A 17,733-nucleotide genomic window follows, 5' to 3' on the forward strand; every position below is an offset into this window, starting at 1 on the left:
AAAAGGGAACTTTCCAAAAAATGAAGTCTGTGCTGGAATGAATGATAGAAACACAAATTTAGCAAGCACATTAAAATATAAAGAGCTTTACAAGTTAACTTTACAGGATGTGATTTAATTGGCTATTTTATTGGTAATTTGAAAGGTCAGTATTAATTATATCAATTTAGGGGGAAAGTGTTTTTTCTTTAAAGTATGTATACCAGGCTATCAGTATGAAAGGCAAGGAAAGCCTTACAGCTTTTCACCTTTTGATTGGTAGATTTTTTTTTTTAATTTATTTTAATTGGAGGCTAATTACTTTACAATATTGCAGTGGTTTTTGCCATACATTGACATGAATCAGTCATTGATTGGTAGATGTTTTTACTTGAGAACATAAAGTTTTCAAAATGACATATCTGAGAAATGAGGTTAAAATTTTTAGATAGTTTCCTACATATAGAGTACCTTTTGGAATTAGCTTACTGAGTAACTTAAAATGCACCTGTTTAACAGTTTAAATTTAGAATTAAGGAATTAGTGTCCTAGCATAATTTCAATCTACTCTGTAGTTTATATACTTAAATTGGATATATTTTCATTTTTTAAAATTTATTTTATTTGGCTGTGCCAGGTCTGATCTTCAATCTTCATTGCAGCGTATGGTAGTTGCGTCATGTGGGATCTAGTTCTCTGACCAGGGTTTGAATCCCAGGCCTCCTGCATTGCAGCCTGGAGTCTTAACCACTGGACCACCAGGGAAGTCCCTTCATTCTTTAACAGGTATATACCCTTTTATAGCAATGTTGTTCGGATTTGAAAATAATGCTTTATACTCCTAAAGGTCAATTAAAATTCAGTAATCAGAGTAGCTGTATACTAACATTAATTATTATGCACTATATTTTAATAGTCATATCACTATACTTAATATTGTTTGGGGGGGTGTTTTCAATTCTAAATACAGGAACATAAATAACACGCAAACGTGTCCCATTAGCATTTTTAAAAAATCTTTGGACCATTCCACTTGAAAATGAGTAATCCATTAAATAAAAACAACAAATAAACTTAAAAAAGATATTCCACTTTACTAATAAGCAAAGATATGCAAATTAAAACATTTATGTTTCATCTTTTAAAGAGGCAAAGATGCATCAACAACAGTAAAATTGGTATATATCAACAGTTTACCACAGGAGGAAATTGTACTCAAATACACAACTGTAAGAGTAAAACTGATATAATCTCATTGGAGGGAAATTTAATATGTTTAAAATGTATACACCCTTCCACCAAGCAATTTTACTTGTAAGAAATTATGCTATTTTTAAGGAGATAAAAGCCCAAGTTCACCAAGATATTATTTATAATACAGGAATACTTCCTTTTATTGCGCTTTCCTTTATTGCACTTTGCAGATACTGCATTTTTTATAAATTGAATGTTGGTAGTAACTCTGCGTTATCAGATGATGGCTAGCATGATTTTAACAATGAAACATTTTAAATTAATGTATGTGTTTTTTTAGACATACTATTATTTCACAGTTAACACACTACAGTGTAGTGTAAACATAACTTTTATATGCACTGGAAAATAAAAAAATTCATGTGACTCGTTTTATTGTGATACCCACTTTACTACAGAGGCCTGGAACTGAATCAACAATATCTCCAAGGTATGCCTGTAATGAACAAGAAGAAATCTGCCTAAATGTTCATCCAAAAGAAACTTTTAAACTAGTTATGGTATACAAGGAGGCATTAAAAAGAATATCAAATAGCAGACTTTTTCTACTTGAGTGAAATAAATAGATTACAGGCAAGTATATATGTTATGATTACATTACTGTAGAGAAAACAACAAAAACAGTATGTTGCAGTATAAATTCAGAAGAAAATGAGAAAAGTTAAGACAAACAAGATGTTAAAAATAGGAGTTGTCAATCTACTTTTAACTTTATTTAAAAATTTGTTTGGGGGGAGGAGCAGAAAGACTCTCTGCAAAGAACAATCCCGTAGTACACCAGTTAGTCAGTCAGTTTAGGAATATGAGAAAAAAACTGGGGCAAGATAAACTTGACAGGACTATGAAAGAGTGACTTTTCTTTTCACCTGAAGAGGGGTAAATAATGTCTTCACCCTTCCACATACTACCCCAATGGAAGTGTATATATTCAAAATGCCTGCTTTACCTTCGAGGATATTACTACTGACAAGTTATTACCGCTCTAGGATCCTAGTATTTCAGAGCAAACAGCATTTAATCTTACTTTCAACTGTTTACTGTGTATTTAGGTTATTTCAAATCTAAAACTATGTCATTAAAAAATTCCTGACCACTGGAAATTTTCAACAGATAGTGACAACTATTCCCTGCTTTAAATATAAACTGGAGAAACCATACACAAAATAGAAATATAGTCTTGTGGCACTTCAATTTCATTCCAGTATCTGAACTACAAAAAAATTATAACTAAGTTCACAGTAGCTTTCTTTTATCTTAACACAAGTTACCAGTGTATATATAAGAAGCTGTGAACAACAGAAGCTCTATGATATCCAGATACACAGCTCATGAGAAAAAGTCTTTACAATGCTAGTCAAAGAGCAAAACATCCACTTAGTTTTCAAATTAAATGAGGTGCTCTGCCTTCCATGCCAGCTGCCAAGCAATAGTCTCTTTATGTGTTTCTCATTCATTACTGACTGATATAGCAGTTCTCAACATTTTCATTAGTTCTGTGATCATTCCGTGTTTTTCCCCTAATCTTTCAAATAAATCTGTCCATTTTCTTACTGATAAAAATTAGCAAGCTAATGGCACACAAGTTTCCTTTTAGCGCTTAACTTTTAAAAAGTGTTATGCAACTTTATTTTCTAATTTTAATATTTTTTCTAGTGGAATATGTTTCAAAACATTTAAGCAAATCTTATAATAGGTGACCTAGTATCAATGTGCTACTTAGATATACCTAAAATAAACTAAAGTTTATTTTAAACTAAGTTTAAACAAAAAAACTTCCATTTTACTGAATAAATTTCTGAGGATCCCAAAAAGAAATCATTCAAAATGTGATAGTCTAGTGTTTATTTTGTTACGGCAGGTACACTTGAATTTCAAAAATTTAAAACATATAAAAAGTGGTTAGGGACTAACATTTGTATCAACAGTTGATAAATGTCTAAGATTGTTTATTATACAGCAGGGTACAATGGTAGTGCTAACGCCAACAGGGCACTGTGGAAATTAGTCTAAAAATTATTATTAGGCTTTATACAAGCAACATCATTTGCTGCTGTTTTAGAATTTGGGGACACAGTCTGCTTCTAATGCTAAGCAGTCCATGAACACTTTTAATGTTATACAGTGTTATAGTAATTAGTTTGGCAAATGTTTCAAAATAAAGTAGAAATGTATTCATAACATCACAGAAATGCACATCCAGTTTTGTTTTCAATAAGAACCATAATAGGTACAGGTCAAAACTCTTCCCTATATGAAATAATTTACACACGATGAATGCTATAATATCACTATCTAAAATAATCACTAAATACAATTATTTTTCAGAAATAAACAAGCAAAGGTTTTTTTCATTATCAAATATCAAAAACATAGAGAATGTATGTTTTTCAAACAAATGATATTCTAAAATTATTGGAATAATTTCAATGAATTCCGTAAATGTGCGACCTAAATCAACCAAGTATACTGAAGTACAACCATATTAAGAAATTGATGATCAGAAAATACAACCATATGAAATAAATTTATAATCCACAAAACTGTTTTTCAGGTCTTAAGGTCAAACAGTTCCACAGTTTACAGATAAAACAGAGGCAACAAAAATGCGTGCTTGTCTTCAATAAGTAGTTATTTTATGCAGAGGATGTAACACTTTGCTTGTAGACAGCATGGTATGCATTTCTCAGCAAGACATAGGGAAAACAAGATTCCAAAAGATCCATTGTCAGGAATGGGGATTCCTGCACAATCTGAAAAATTCCAAAAATGTATTAATTCAAGTTATTTATAATGGAAACATTTACTGACAATGAGTAAAGAATAATTTTATATTGCTCTTACTGGGAACACATAAATTTTTACTTTTACTTTTAAAGTACTTTACTTTTACTTTAAAATCTGAAATGTAAATGTGCCATAGTGCATGCATTAAAACATTTTAAATCACTACTTCTCAATTAAATCAGTTAATCAACAGGAAATACCAAGCACTTGTATTGCCCTCAACAATATACCATTTATTTAAAATATGGTCCATATCATCAAGTCTAATTGGTAACACAACACTAAGCTAAAAAGCCAAATCAAACCTCAGACCATCTATGATTAAGTGGAAAGCTGTTAAATTCTAGAGTTTTCAAAAGACAAGAAAAATCAATGTAGGCTAAAGTAATCAGTCTATCTAAAAAAGGGATCTGAGCTACAAGTACGTGGAATCATTATTAGGCTGCTGTGGAACCATTGTTAAGCTAGACACAGACCTCTGCAGATAAAGGAAAGTATTCTAAGTGAGGAAACAATCACACTACAGAAACAAGCACAGCTGGCTTCATGGCAGTAAAGAGAAGGAATTGACTGGGCACAGAAGGTTGTAAGAAATGTTATTAGATGGGTGAGATGGAGTCAGAAAATAGAACATTCAGAAAACTAGGAAGAGATGAAACTAGGAAGACTTGGAAAATATAAAGCCTGAGTGTTTCCCAATAGGTTGAAAAACTATTTATAAAAGAACACTCTACAGGTAATGGTGATTCATTCTGTTGTTTTCTGAGATCCTTACCACATGGCAGTCTTTTCAGCGATTATTAGAAAGTGTGTGGCTTGGGTGGAGTGACTATAAATTGTCAAAAAAGTACATCAACTCTTATTACTATTTAATGACTAAAATACCAAGAAAATACTATCAGGAGTGACTGGAACCTTTTTGTGATTAACAAAAATTAAAATAAGACTTACCATATCTAGCAGTAAATAAACAGATTCTCTATTTCGTGTAGTTGTTTTATCTGTCTCCTGGCCAATTTTCAGTAGACTGGAGGATGCAAGCTTAAAAGTATACATACATTTTAAGTAAATAAGTTTTTTTAAAATAAAACTTTCACTATATATTTATAGTGAAAACTTTCACAGTATATTTATCTTCAGTACGCTTCAACTTGCAACACATTTCAATAACAAGGCGAGCTTAGGTTCCATACTTTCAAGCAACAATTTAAGAGCTATTAAGGTATAAACAGACACAAAGATAATAAATGATACTGAAAAATTATTAGAATGATTTCCAATAATAATTATTGGAATAATAAATATTTGGTTAATCAAATATTTTTACTGGTCTTTAAAACTGATTTTTTTTTAGAACAAGTTAAAAAAAAAATAACCACAACAATTTAAATTCCTTTTTCTCTTCCCAACATCTGTATTAACTGTATTTCTTAATTTCTAAATAAGAAAATTTCACACTGAGTTTGAGTTAATACTACTACAGTGAGATTGACATTAGGTCTTGAATGAAGGAAATAAAATGAAAAAGAAAAATTTTAACTCTTAATACTGTTTTCTTTGAAATAGATGTTATTTTATTCTCCAATTAGTACTACATTTGCTTTAAAAATTAAAAAAAGAATTTTTAAAAGCTAACAGGATTTGTAACTTGAAAAGATGCAAATATTCTAGTGCTCTTATATCATAAGTGCGTCTTTTAAGTAAAATATGAAAAGGTATGCTGATACAGGAAAGAAAGAGCTACACTACCACAGAAACTAAGAGCAATACTTCATGAGGCTAGAGTCAGCATTACTACTTTCTTTTGGCAGTGAGTAGTATTCTTACTTTTGAGTTTGTCTCCATTCACAGACTTTCTCCAAATAAATGGAAATAAATAAAATATATCCTTTTAGAGGGAACATTCATCCTTTGCCTCTATCTTTCTTTGTTTTGTTTTGTTCTCTTTCAAACACTAGGCAAAATTCTAGAGCAGTCCAAACATCAGCTCAGAAAAAAAAAGTCATATTGCAGAGCTCTAGAAACAAGAGACTGCTAAGCCAAAGGGGAAAAATGCTAAGCTAACTGCTCCTTGATTTTAATACCCTATCTTTACCTGTTTCTTCTTCCAAAAATAAATAAAGAGAATTTACTTTGTTACACCCCAAAGTTGTGATTTTTAATTTTCTCTAAAAAAAAAAAAAATGTCATGAATTTTGCTTGATTATACATACCGCCAAAAATTCTTTAAGCCGATCTTCAATGCTTCCTTTGTGAATTGTAAACAAAGCTGCAGCGATCTGGTTGATGGCTTTGGCCAAGCAATGTATGTTGTTGCAGTGCCCTGAGAAAGTGCATATAGGGTTTGTGGTTTCTGTGTGACTCCAAAATATCAAATCTCTAATGACTTTATAATCTACATAAATAGTGGCATGATTAAAAACAGTTGGAGCATAACCTGCCTTGCCCTCTCTTCACTTTCATGAGAACTAGTGCTTTTAAAAACAGTGTAGAAGAGAGCAACAACCATTGCTGTATTAAACAGGCACATTTTCAAAAACCCCTAAAAGAAACCATACATCAGTTTTACACTGTTTTGGAAACTTATTAAGTGCTTAGCTGCTTTAAGAACATTTCCCCATTCAATCCTTAAAATAATCCTAAGAGTTGGATAGTCCCTTCACTATCCCCTGCCACATACACATGCAGGCACCCATAGGCTCACATGTATACACTTCATATGTGTATGTGAAACTGGGCTTAGAAAAAGAAAAATTCAGTCTTTTAAGATCACACATCTAGTAAGTAGCAAAACTTAATCCACTTTTTATTGTGTTAAAAAAAATGCACAATTACTTGAAAAGTACCTACTATATCAAAACTCATAACTCTCCTAATGACAAAACAAACTACTATTACCTTCTATAGCAGGGCTATACTGAGACATCACATTACTGGCCAGTGTGGGCAAAGAAACGGCCACAAACACCATGAGGAGGCAGGCAATTTTATATTCTTCTTCTGGACTTATGTTTTCTAAGGCAGAAAAATTACAAATAACATCAAGGTATTTCTTTCAAGATTAGTTAAGAGTTGATGATCTAAATCAGAAAAAGCACATTTTAATTTTTATGTATTTTACTCTCTATAGAGCTGATTATGATTTTGTTACAAGAAATATAGAATGCATAGAAATAATACACAATAGTATCAGCCATTATCAAGCTGTTAAGCATATTTCAAGGACATCTAAAAAAACAGTAATGCAAAATTTCCTTTTTCTTTTTTAAATTGTAAGGTTACAGGACTAAAAATATATTTAGAATAACTGGAATCCTAAAATCTTCTACTTGATAACTAATAATAAATTATTTAATAGGAAAACTCTATGTTTCAGTATAGAAAATTTATCTCCTAACTTACTGTGCCAAATCATCCAAAAAACTTCATTTTTTTTCTAAAAGATATACATGTGATCTGATATTTACTATTAAAAAGATATAAATGTGTAAAAAAAACTGGATTTCTAACTTCTTCATTTTAGAAGACAGGAGGAACCAGTCATAAATGAATATAAGTAACACTGTCCTAACGTTTTAATTATTTATTGTAAAATAATTTATCTAAAACATTTATTGTATCCATATACTAAAATCTGTGTGTTATCCAGGTACTTCACTTATCTGGCACCTGAGAGTCACTCCACTAACTATATATAATTAAGAATTTAACATAAGACAAGAGTCAGAATATATTTGAAAAATCTAGCTGATTATGACTATTCACAATAGCCAAAACATGATATCGATCCAAATGTCCATCAACAGATGAGTGGATAAAGATATCCATCAATAGATGAAGGGAATACTACTCAGCCATAAAAAAGAACAAAACAATGCCAATTGCAGCAACATGGATGCAACTAGAAATTATCATACTAAATGAAGGAAGTCAGAAAGAGAAAGACAAACATCATATGATATCATGTGGAATATATACCATATAATATATGTGGAATCTAAAACATGGGATGGGCTTCCCTCGTGGCTCAATGGTAAAGAATCTGCCTGCAATGCAAGAAACCCAGGTTCGATCCTGGGGTCAGGAAGATCCCCTGGAGAAGGAAATGGCAACCCACTCCAGTATTCTTGCTGGAGAATTCCATGGACAGAGGAGCCTGACAGGCTACATACAGTTCATGGGGTCTCAAAAAATCAGACATGACTGGGCAACTAACACTTTCACTTTCAAACAACAAGGTCTTACCATAGCACAGGGAATTATATTCAATATCCTGTGATGAATCACAATGGAAAAGAATATTTATGTGTATAACTGAGTCAGCTTGCTGTACAGCAGACTGGCACAACACCGTAAATCAATTATATACACTTTAATAAAAATTTTTTTAAACCTGGATGATTATAAAAAATACAGCCCTGGTAAATCAAGCTAGTTTCAATAATTATCCATGTGACTATAATTAACATATTGCATAAGTGATGAAACAAAACTAATGTCAAATCAAAAAAGAACTGATGAACTTAGTCAAACACCATGTTACATCCAAGGAAGTAGGGGAAGGCATTTTAGTACCAGAAACAGATGAAACATTTTACTTTGTGGAAAAAACTAGAATTCTGAGTAAGACATTTTAAAGGGCTGATCTTAAAATATTTTAAATATTTACATAATAATGCACAGACTTTCTATGGTAAGTAGCTCTAGTCCAATTAAAATAGGATATACTTTCATATTTTTTATACATTTAAAAAATTTACATATTACGGTTTCTTTTTTTGGCTATGCCACAGCTTGTAGGATCTTAGTTCCTAACCACTGGACTGTCAGGGAACTCCCAAGACACCCTTTTCTAGACAACAATGTTTCTATTAGATGATTTCCATCAGCAGACACTTATTTTCCCATCTGAAAAATATCCTTCCCTTGATTTTACTCTTGCCTCTAGCTACTACAGTTTTATTTCTTTGCTCCCCTTTATACAGTAAAACTCTTGCAAGAGAGTTGTTTTATACTCATTATTTCTAATTTCTTTTCTCCTATTTTCTCTTCAGCCCTCTTTAGTGAGCTTTTTGCCTTTAGGACTCCACTGACACTGCTCTTGTCACACCTATTAATTCTACACAGCTGGCCATTTCCTTTCCACTCAAATGGAAGTGATTCTTTCCTGGTTTGTCTTCTCCTTCACACGCCCTTCCTTCTCAGTTTTTCTTTTGGTAGTTCCTCCTCTTCTCCCTGAACTCTTAAACATGAAGGTGGCCCAGGACTCAGACTCTGATCCTCTTCACCTCTGCATACTAAATAGGCTTAATAACCTTATCCAGTCTTAATACTTAAATATCTAATCTCTGTGATGACGGTGCTATAACATAAGCTCCAGTAGACAAGGATCTTGGTATTTTCTGCACTGATATATTCCAACTACCAAAAAAATACACAAAAAAACTCACTGATATAAAGCAGACACTTGAACAGATAAGTATTACATCTATATTTGTGTTGCCCAGGTTATTTAATAAGACCACTACATAATTACTAATGTATTTTACCTGATTTTTGTGACGAAAGAGCTACCACCAAGGCAGGATCAATCTCACAAGGCAATCCAGCAGCTGATGATAATTCATACACATTCATTGCAACCTAAAAAATATAAAAACTAGAGTAAGAAACATACCAACAAATTTCTGAGAAATCTCACTTTAGTAAGAAAAAATACAGAATGTTTAAATTCGAGTTGCCTATAAGAACACTCAATTCAGTCAGTTCCGTCGCTCAGTCATGTCCAGCTCTTTGCTATCCCATGACTCCCAGCACGCCAGGCCTCCATGTCCATCACCAACTCCCAGAGTTCACTCAAACTCATGTCCATCGAGTCAGTGATGCCATCCAGCCATCTCATCCTCTGTCGTCTCCTTCTCCTCCTGACCCCAATCCCTCCCAGCATGAGTCTTTTCCAGTGAGTCAACTCTTCACATGAGGTGGGCAAAGTATTGGAGTTTCAGATTTAGCATCAGTCCTTTCAATGAACACCCAGGACTGATCTGCTTTAGAACAGACTGGTTGGATCTCCTTGCAGTCCAAGGGACTCTCAAGAGTCTTCTCCAACACCACAGTTCAAAAGTATCAATTCTTTGACACTCAGCTTTCTTCACAGTCCAACTCTCACATCCATACATGACCACTGGAAAAACCATAGCCTTGACTAGACGGATCTTTGTTGGCAAAGTAATGTTTCTGCTTTTGAATATGCTATCTAGGTTGGTCATAACCTTCCTTCCAAGGAGCAAGCGTCTTTCAATTTCATGGCTGCAAACACCATCTGCAGTGATTTTGGAGCCCCCCAAAATAAACTCTGACATTGCTTCCCCATCTATTTCCCATGAAGTGATGGGACCAGATGCCATGATCTTTCTTTTCTGAATGTTGAGCTTTAGGCCAACTTTTTCACTCTCCTCTTTCACTTTCATCAAGAGGCGCGTTAGTTCCTCTTCACTTTCTGCCCTAAGGGTGGTGTCATCTGCATATCTGAGGTTATTGATATTTCTTCTGGCAATCTTGATTCCAGCTTGTGCTTCTTCCAGCCCAGTGTTTCTCATGATGTACTCTGCATAGAAGTTAAATAAGCAGGGTGACAATATACAGCCTTGACGTACTCCTTTTCCTATTTGGAACCAGTCTGTTGTTCCATGTCCAGTTCTAACTGTTGCTTCCTGACCTGCATACAGGTTTCTCAAGAGGCAGGTCAGGTGGTCTGGTATTCCCATCTCTTTCAGAATTTTCCACAGTTTATTGTGATCCACACAGTCAAAGGCTTTGGCATAGTCAATAAAGCGGAAATAGATGTTTTTCTGGAACTCTCTTCCTTTTTCCATAATCCAGCGGATGTTGGCAATTTGATCTCTGGTTCCTCTGCCTTTTCTAAAACCAGCTTGAACATCTGGAAGTTCACGGTTCACATACTGCTGAAGCCTGGCTTGGAGAATTACTTTACTAGCGTGTGAGATGAGTGCAATGGTGTGGTAGTTTGAGCATTCTTTGGCATTGCCTTTCTTTGGGATTGGAATGAAAACTGACCTTTTCCAGTCCTGTGGCCACTGCTGAGTTTTCCAAATTTGCTGGCATATTGAGTGCAGCACTTTCACAGCATCATCTTCCAGGATTTGAAATAGTTCAACTGGAATTCAATCACCTCCACTAGCTTTGTTCATAGTGATGCTTTCTAAGGCCCACTTGACTTCACATTCCAGGATGTCTGGCTCTAGCTGAGTGATCACACCATCGTGATTATCTTGGTCATGAAGATCTTTTTTGTACAGTTCTCCTGTGTATTCTTGCCACCTCTTCTTAATATCTCCAGCTTCTGTTAAGTCCCTACCATTTCTGTCCTTTATTGAGCCCATCTTTGCATGAAATGTTCCCTTGGTATCTCTAATTTTCTTGAAGAGATCTCTAGTCTTTCCCATTCTGTTGTTTTCCTCTCTTTCTTTGCATTGATTGCTGAGGAAGGCTTTCTTATCTCTCCTTGCTATTCTTTGGAACTCTGCATTCAGATGCTTGTATCTTTCCTTTTCTCCTTTGCTTTTTGCTTCTCTTCTTTTCACAGCTATTTGTAAGGCCTCCTCAGACAGCCATTTTACTTTTTTGCATTTCTTTTCCATGGGGATGCTCTTGATCTCTGTCTCCTGTACAATGTTATGAACCTCTAGAGAATTTCAAAAACTTGGCTGAAGAAGGAACTATACAGTACAACGAACTACAGTGAACAGCTGACTTAGTACTGTGTATGTGTTGCTGATTATAACTTTATACTATCAGGCCAAACAAAACTTGTGTATTTGCAGTTACAAATTCCAATAGAATCATTCTAAACCTATTATTTTTCTTGGAAACATAGGTGTAAGAGCAAGATCAAGCCAAAAGGTATGAGGAAAAAAAAATGAATCAAAATTAATGACCTTATGTTTATGTCCATACTTTAAAAATTACCATAGTTCAGTGCCTAATCATGTTGTATATCTAAATACAGTAAATTCTTTATTAAAATAATTTTTAAAGAAGTACTAATTTAAAACCGTATAAAGCAAGTTCTAATGACTAGTGTTTTTTGGTATCACATATGGATCTCAAGGATATTCTGACTGCTCAACATTTCAGTTCAGAAACTACCTAAACAGGATCGCTTTTGATATTACAACAGCTTTACAATCTAATATAAATTTAACTGTAAAAACCCAGCTATAATACAAGGTTGAATATATTTAATTTTACAATGAACAAACAAAAAGTTCTCTGATAATACTAAAAGGAAGAAAAGGAAGAAATGAATACTTGGGGATTCAGGAATATTTCTTAGGAGATGGCAATTGAATCAGGCTTTAAGATAAATAGATTTCAAAAGGCAGAAATATAAAAAGCCAGGATTTTCATGAAGAATAATTACAGAGCAAATCAGAAAATGTGAGAAGGTACACAGCAAAATTTGGTCATCTTACAGGATCCGGATGAGAAGAGGGGAAAAGTAACAAAGTGAGGCGAGCAAGAGAAGGATGGAACAAGTGATAAAAGCCTCAAAAATAAATTTGAGAAAACAGCTGAACACCAGACAAAAAGTTTAGAAATAACTTTTTAAAGTCAAGGCTTTTCAAACTACACAAAACAAAATAATCTTTCTGAAACATGAAGATAATAATCTTTAAGAAATAGTAATCTTTAAGAATAATAATCTTTAAGAAACATGAAAATTTAGAAAATATGGATAAAATAGCTCACTTACTAGATGTGTGTGCATGCATGCGTCCTGAGTCCCCTCAGTTGTGTCCAATTCTTTGTGACCCTATAGACCATAGCCCACCAGGGTTCTCTATCCATAGGCTTCTCCAAGCAAGAATACTAGAATGGGTTGTCATGCTCTAGTCCAGGGGATCTTCCCAACCCAGGACTGAACCTGCGTTTCTTAGGTGGATTCTTCACACTAGCGCCACCTGGGAAGCCTGTTCTAGATGTGTAACCACTGGTAAATACTTGCTGTGATTCAGTCAGTGGCTGTATTTCGCTGCCAATAAATCTTCAAAATGAAGACTCATAAGGTTACTAACCTTTCTATTTAAAACAGGATATTAATTTAAAAATTATAACCCATAATTAACATCCTTTTATAAGACTTTTTAACATCAATTTTAAAAAGCTGAACTTAGCTTTATTTAAAACACAACAACTCTCATTTCATTGGTTTTTTCATTCTGCTTATGACCATGTATTGGAAAAGGAAATGGCAACCTACTCCAGTACTCTTGTCTGGAAAATCCCACGGACTGAGGAGCCTGGTAGGCTACAGTCCGTGGGGTGGCAAAGAGTCAGACATGACTGAGTGACTTCACTTCACTATGACCATGTATAAATAGCTATCAGTTTAAGGAAAAGGTGACTGACCTGCATCACCAAGAACGGCCTGGAGAGCATCAACCTGGGCCTCTGGTGATGACGGACAGTAAGAAGGTCCGGTGAGGCCAGCAGCATCTGTCTGTCCCGCCTGCCCAGTTTGCCCTCCGGCCATGGACGCGGTGGGGCGATGACCGGAAGCCCCTGGCTCCCTTCCCCTCCCCACTTCTTGTGTGTGTGTGTGTGTGGGGGGGGTGTCCACCTCTGCAACCCCTGCCCCTCTCCTGGACAGTCTGCCAACCACCCACTCCTCCCGGAGGAGGGACTGAGCTACTGTGCACCTGGAAGTGGGGGTTGGGATGGGGGTGAGCAATCCCTCCAGCCCTGGGGAGCTCATGAAAATGTGTGCCTTCACTTAAGCTTTCATTTGAATACTGTGATCTGGTTTTTATTTCAAAATATAAAAAAGCAAACCCAACTACAATAGCCTTTTCACCCTTCTTACACTTTGTAACCTATCCCAGTCTTGCCTCATCGCTCCTCTGACAGCACTCTGTTACTCATTCTCATTTCATTCATATTGTCTGTTTTTGTTTTTTTTTTTTAAGAAACTTGACATCAACTTGTCTATCTTTTTCTACTGAGTATATATATTATATAAATTATACATACACACATACACATGTGTCAGGCTAACTCGTTTTAGTTTACTTTTTTCTCTGAAGCCCTGGAGTTCTACAAGAGAGATATTTTGAGACTGAAACACTTGTGTGCCTGGACTAGGAAGATGCCCATTGGGTTTGTATTTCTTTTTCATTTTGGCTTCTTCCCAAACCCCATCCATCCGGTGTTTCCCACTTCACATTTCTGGCTCTTATTTTTCTTTTTCTCCTTGTTTCTAAGCATTTGAAGACCCAACCGTGCTCCTAAATCTTGACTTAATTTATATAGCACAAATGTGTGGGAGACATGAGAGTTGGACTGTGGTGTTTTTTTTTTTTGGGGGGGGGGGTCTGTCTTGAGATGCAGATTGTGTCCTGAAAATGATGATTATATATGCAAAGCCTCCGCCCTGCCCTCCCTCTCTTCCACACTTCCCCACGAAAAAGTCACAGTGAGGCTTCCTGTAGGGAGCAGAGGAGCTGGAGCTGGCTTATAGAGGCCTGGGGCCCTGGTGTGAAGAGGAGGAGACTGAAATTCATGTCTTATGGCTATTCTGTTAATAAAACAGGTGTTGGTGGGTTTTTTAAAATTCTGTTTCTAAATAGAGGATTATACGCCTTTCTTTATTTTGATGGGGGTTGGGACTTGTGGCTTTAAAAAAAAAAAATCACTTCTGAGTAGGATGTATATTTTTCTGTTGGGGTTTTTTGTTTATTTTTTTAGAATCCTCCACAGCAACATGTGAGACCATGGAGTTAAAGAAACCCAGAGACCTTAATCAATTAATTGTACTGTTTGTGAATTTGTATAAATAATAACAAAGATCCTCTTAAAACATTTACATTCTTATAGTAAAAGGTTAAACTGATATTTATATAATAAAAGAGGAAATATGACGTATGTTTTTTGAAAAGAAAAAAAAGGTGACTGATATTAACCCATTTTACATTGCTAGAGGTGATCAAGGAAGACCGACTTTCAAAATGCCTATATAGTATTTTGGTGCTGAGCTTTCAAAGACGCATTTTCAAAGGCAAAAATGTTAACACATTACTCTAAACTTTATAATAGCTTAGGATTTACTAAATTTCACTTCATATATAAGTTAAATATGCCATTTTAGAAACCGTAAAATACAAATAGAAGTTTTACTACCTTCATATCAGTTTCCCTTGGAATGTGATCCTTGAAATCTTCAATTGAACTGACAAGAAAAGGAATGTGGTAGGATAAGACCTAGGCAGGAAAACAAGCAATTATTTCTTAAAGGCAATCTCTAAATTTATGAAATGTTACCACTCAACTACTTTCAGCTTTCAAACAATTATTTTACTGTCTATTTTCAGATGATTTTCTAATGTACCCATTAATGGAATGCATTTGATGGCAAATTGAGTATAGTCAAAATGGAAAATGCGTTAATGAAGAAAAAGTTGGAAAAGTAGCATAATATCCAGGCAAGTTGTATCTCCTGAATTATATCACCAAAACAAAAAATAGTAACTACGATTTCTATATGCTTTATTTCACATAAACTATGAAAACTGGAATTTTAGTTATAATACTGCCAACTATAAATGGTAAAAGTTACTTTTAATTTCTGGGAAATTAAAAAGGACTATTTGGCTATAGAATATGTACTTAAAATGGCTTCTTACGTCTCTGAGTGCTTCCTGTGCCAGTGATCGGAAGGATAAAATTACACCAATTATTGTCATCCTCTTCAAGACACTGTCAACAGCTAAGTGTGAAGGAAGGAGAAAAGAGAAGAGAGTGAATTGGATTCTTTCTTAACCTTGGAAAAACTCTTTGTCATAAAACCCCATGACAAAAGGCACAATTAAAAACAATTTGATTACAACAAATGATTAAAAAGGCAAAGGTATTGAAAGTTGATATTAAAACTAAGGAAATTACTGTTTACTTTCAGTGGAGTACACTGTTCTTTAAAATGGCTTAGATGGTTCATCAGAATCTTGAAATAATCCTGTAAGTAGCCTCCTGTATAATCCTATCACAGTAATCGTAGAGGTGGGAGGGAGGAGAAGAAAGACTAGGGAAAGAAAAAGCTGCTGATCAGAGTGGATCCTTAAAATCAAATGGCCCTGGAACTAGGAGATGCTACATGTTGAGGTCCAGAGTCCAGAAACAAAAAATAATTATGTAGATCATAAGCAATAAGACCAGGTTTCTGAAGACTATGAATGGATTTGATCATTTACATTTTGGTTAGAGAACATTATTCTGAAGTTTATTACCATTATATTCAAAATTAAAACTTGGTTAAATAAAATCAAGGGAAATTAGGATTAGAAGGATAAATACCTTCATTTTTAAAAAGCCAACATTTATTGAATTACTCCTCATACACAAGGCACTATACTATGTAATAAGAAAGCAGATACAAGTAGAACAATAACCTAGACCTTAAGTAACAATTTAAAGGCACTGTCAAGAAAACTAAGAAAACAGAATCCTATTTATATGAAACATATATACACACACACATATTTGTATATATATAACAAATTGCTAGACAGATGTATAGAGAAACTGTTAACTGCAGTTATACTTTTGAGCAGTAGGAATGAATTATTTTGTTTTGACTTCCTACCTCCTGTGGGGTTTGTTTAAATCTTTACCATAAGCATCTTTTATTACTACACATGAAAAAGCATAAAATAAACCAAAATGTGATGACAATCAAAATAGCAGTGTTAACAAAACAATGTAAGTCACAAATACAAATTCCACATGAGCAAAGTCCTATTAATCTTTTTATCTATAGGACTCAGCAGAGTGCCTAAGACCCAGAACACAAGAGGATGTTTAATGAAATAATTAGTCAAGAAATGAGACTAGGAAGTTGTTACTATCCAGAAAAGATGAAAGAAAGAGAGTAAAAGAAAAGATTCTCTAAGAATATGTCATCCAATTTATGGGCATTCAGGAGGAGTGAGAACAAAGGGGCATGCCAGTCTTAAAAAAACAGGACAGGAAACCCAGAAAAAAGAATACAGAGAATAAGGCGAGCAATCAGAAAATAAGTAGTGTGATACAATCATATACTTCCCAAAGGATGTTACCCAGAATTTAACAAAGTTTGCAAAGACTGCATCTATAAATTCCTCTTAAATATGCACAATAACATATTAAAAGTTCTGAGAAACTTCACAGTAAGAAATCTTGTTTAATTTAGTTTCAATAAATAAAATAAATTTGTTCAAGTCACACAGAAATTCTGAAAAATTCAAAAGTTAATTGCAGACTGCTTCCCAATTCAGAGCTTTTTTGGTGGGGGGGGGCCACAGTGTGTGGCTCGTGAGATCTTAGTTCCTCCACCAAGAACTGAACCAGGGCCACAGTGGTGAAAGGACCTAACCACTAGACCACCAGGGAACTTCCCAGAGCTACTTTTAATAAATTACATAGCTTTCTCTTTTTAAGGGTATTTAAAAGAATATGTTAGCTGACTATGAAAATCAAACTGCTACAAAAGTACATCAATTTAGCACAAAGGTAAAAACGAGATTAGAGACAGAAGAGTATTCTGGAAAATAGTTCAACTCAAAGAGTAGCTTTCTCTATCCCCTAAGTAGATCACTCTTTAGCAGGCCTTTTATTTTTCCAAATCACAAAAAATATTTTGTTTCATTTCAACAAATAGGAGAG

General features: G+C 34.4%; 1 protein-coding gene across 1 annotated transcript in view; it reads right to left on the bottom strand.

Annotated features, from left to right (window-relative positions):
* Positions 1-1,053: 1,053 nt before the first annotated feature.
* NCKAP1 (NCK associated protein 1) overlaps positions 1,054-17,733 on the bottom strand; it is a 105,748-nt gene continuing 89,068 nt past the window's right edge. Inside the window, exons 25-31 of the mRNA XM_086361534.1 lie at positions 15,720-15,802; positions 15,217-15,297; positions 9,567-9,660; positions 6,916-7,032; positions 6,231-6,340; positions 4,969-5,058; positions 1,054-3,983 (exon numbers count right to left, since the gene is read on the bottom strand). Of these exons, the coding sequence (XP_086217660.1) occupies positions 3,867-3,983; positions 4,969-5,058; positions 6,231-6,340; positions 6,916-7,032; positions 9,567-9,660; positions 15,217-15,297; positions 15,720-15,802 (692 nt within the window). The 3' untranslated portion in view covers positions 1,054-3,866. The remainder of the gene's footprint in view (positions 3,984-4,968; positions 5,059-6,230; positions 6,341-6,915; positions 7,033-9,566; positions 9,661-15,216; positions 15,298-15,719; positions 15,803-17,733) is intronic.

Source organism: Bos grunniens, chromosome 2 (genome assembly GCF_055505025.1).
Source record: "Bos grunniens cultivar Pamir isolate PY7600 chromosome 2, Bosgru_T2T1.0, whole genome shotgun sequence".
Taxonomy (NCBI): Eukaryota; Metazoa; Chordata; class Mammalia; order Artiodactyla; family Bovidae; genus Bos; species Bos grunniens.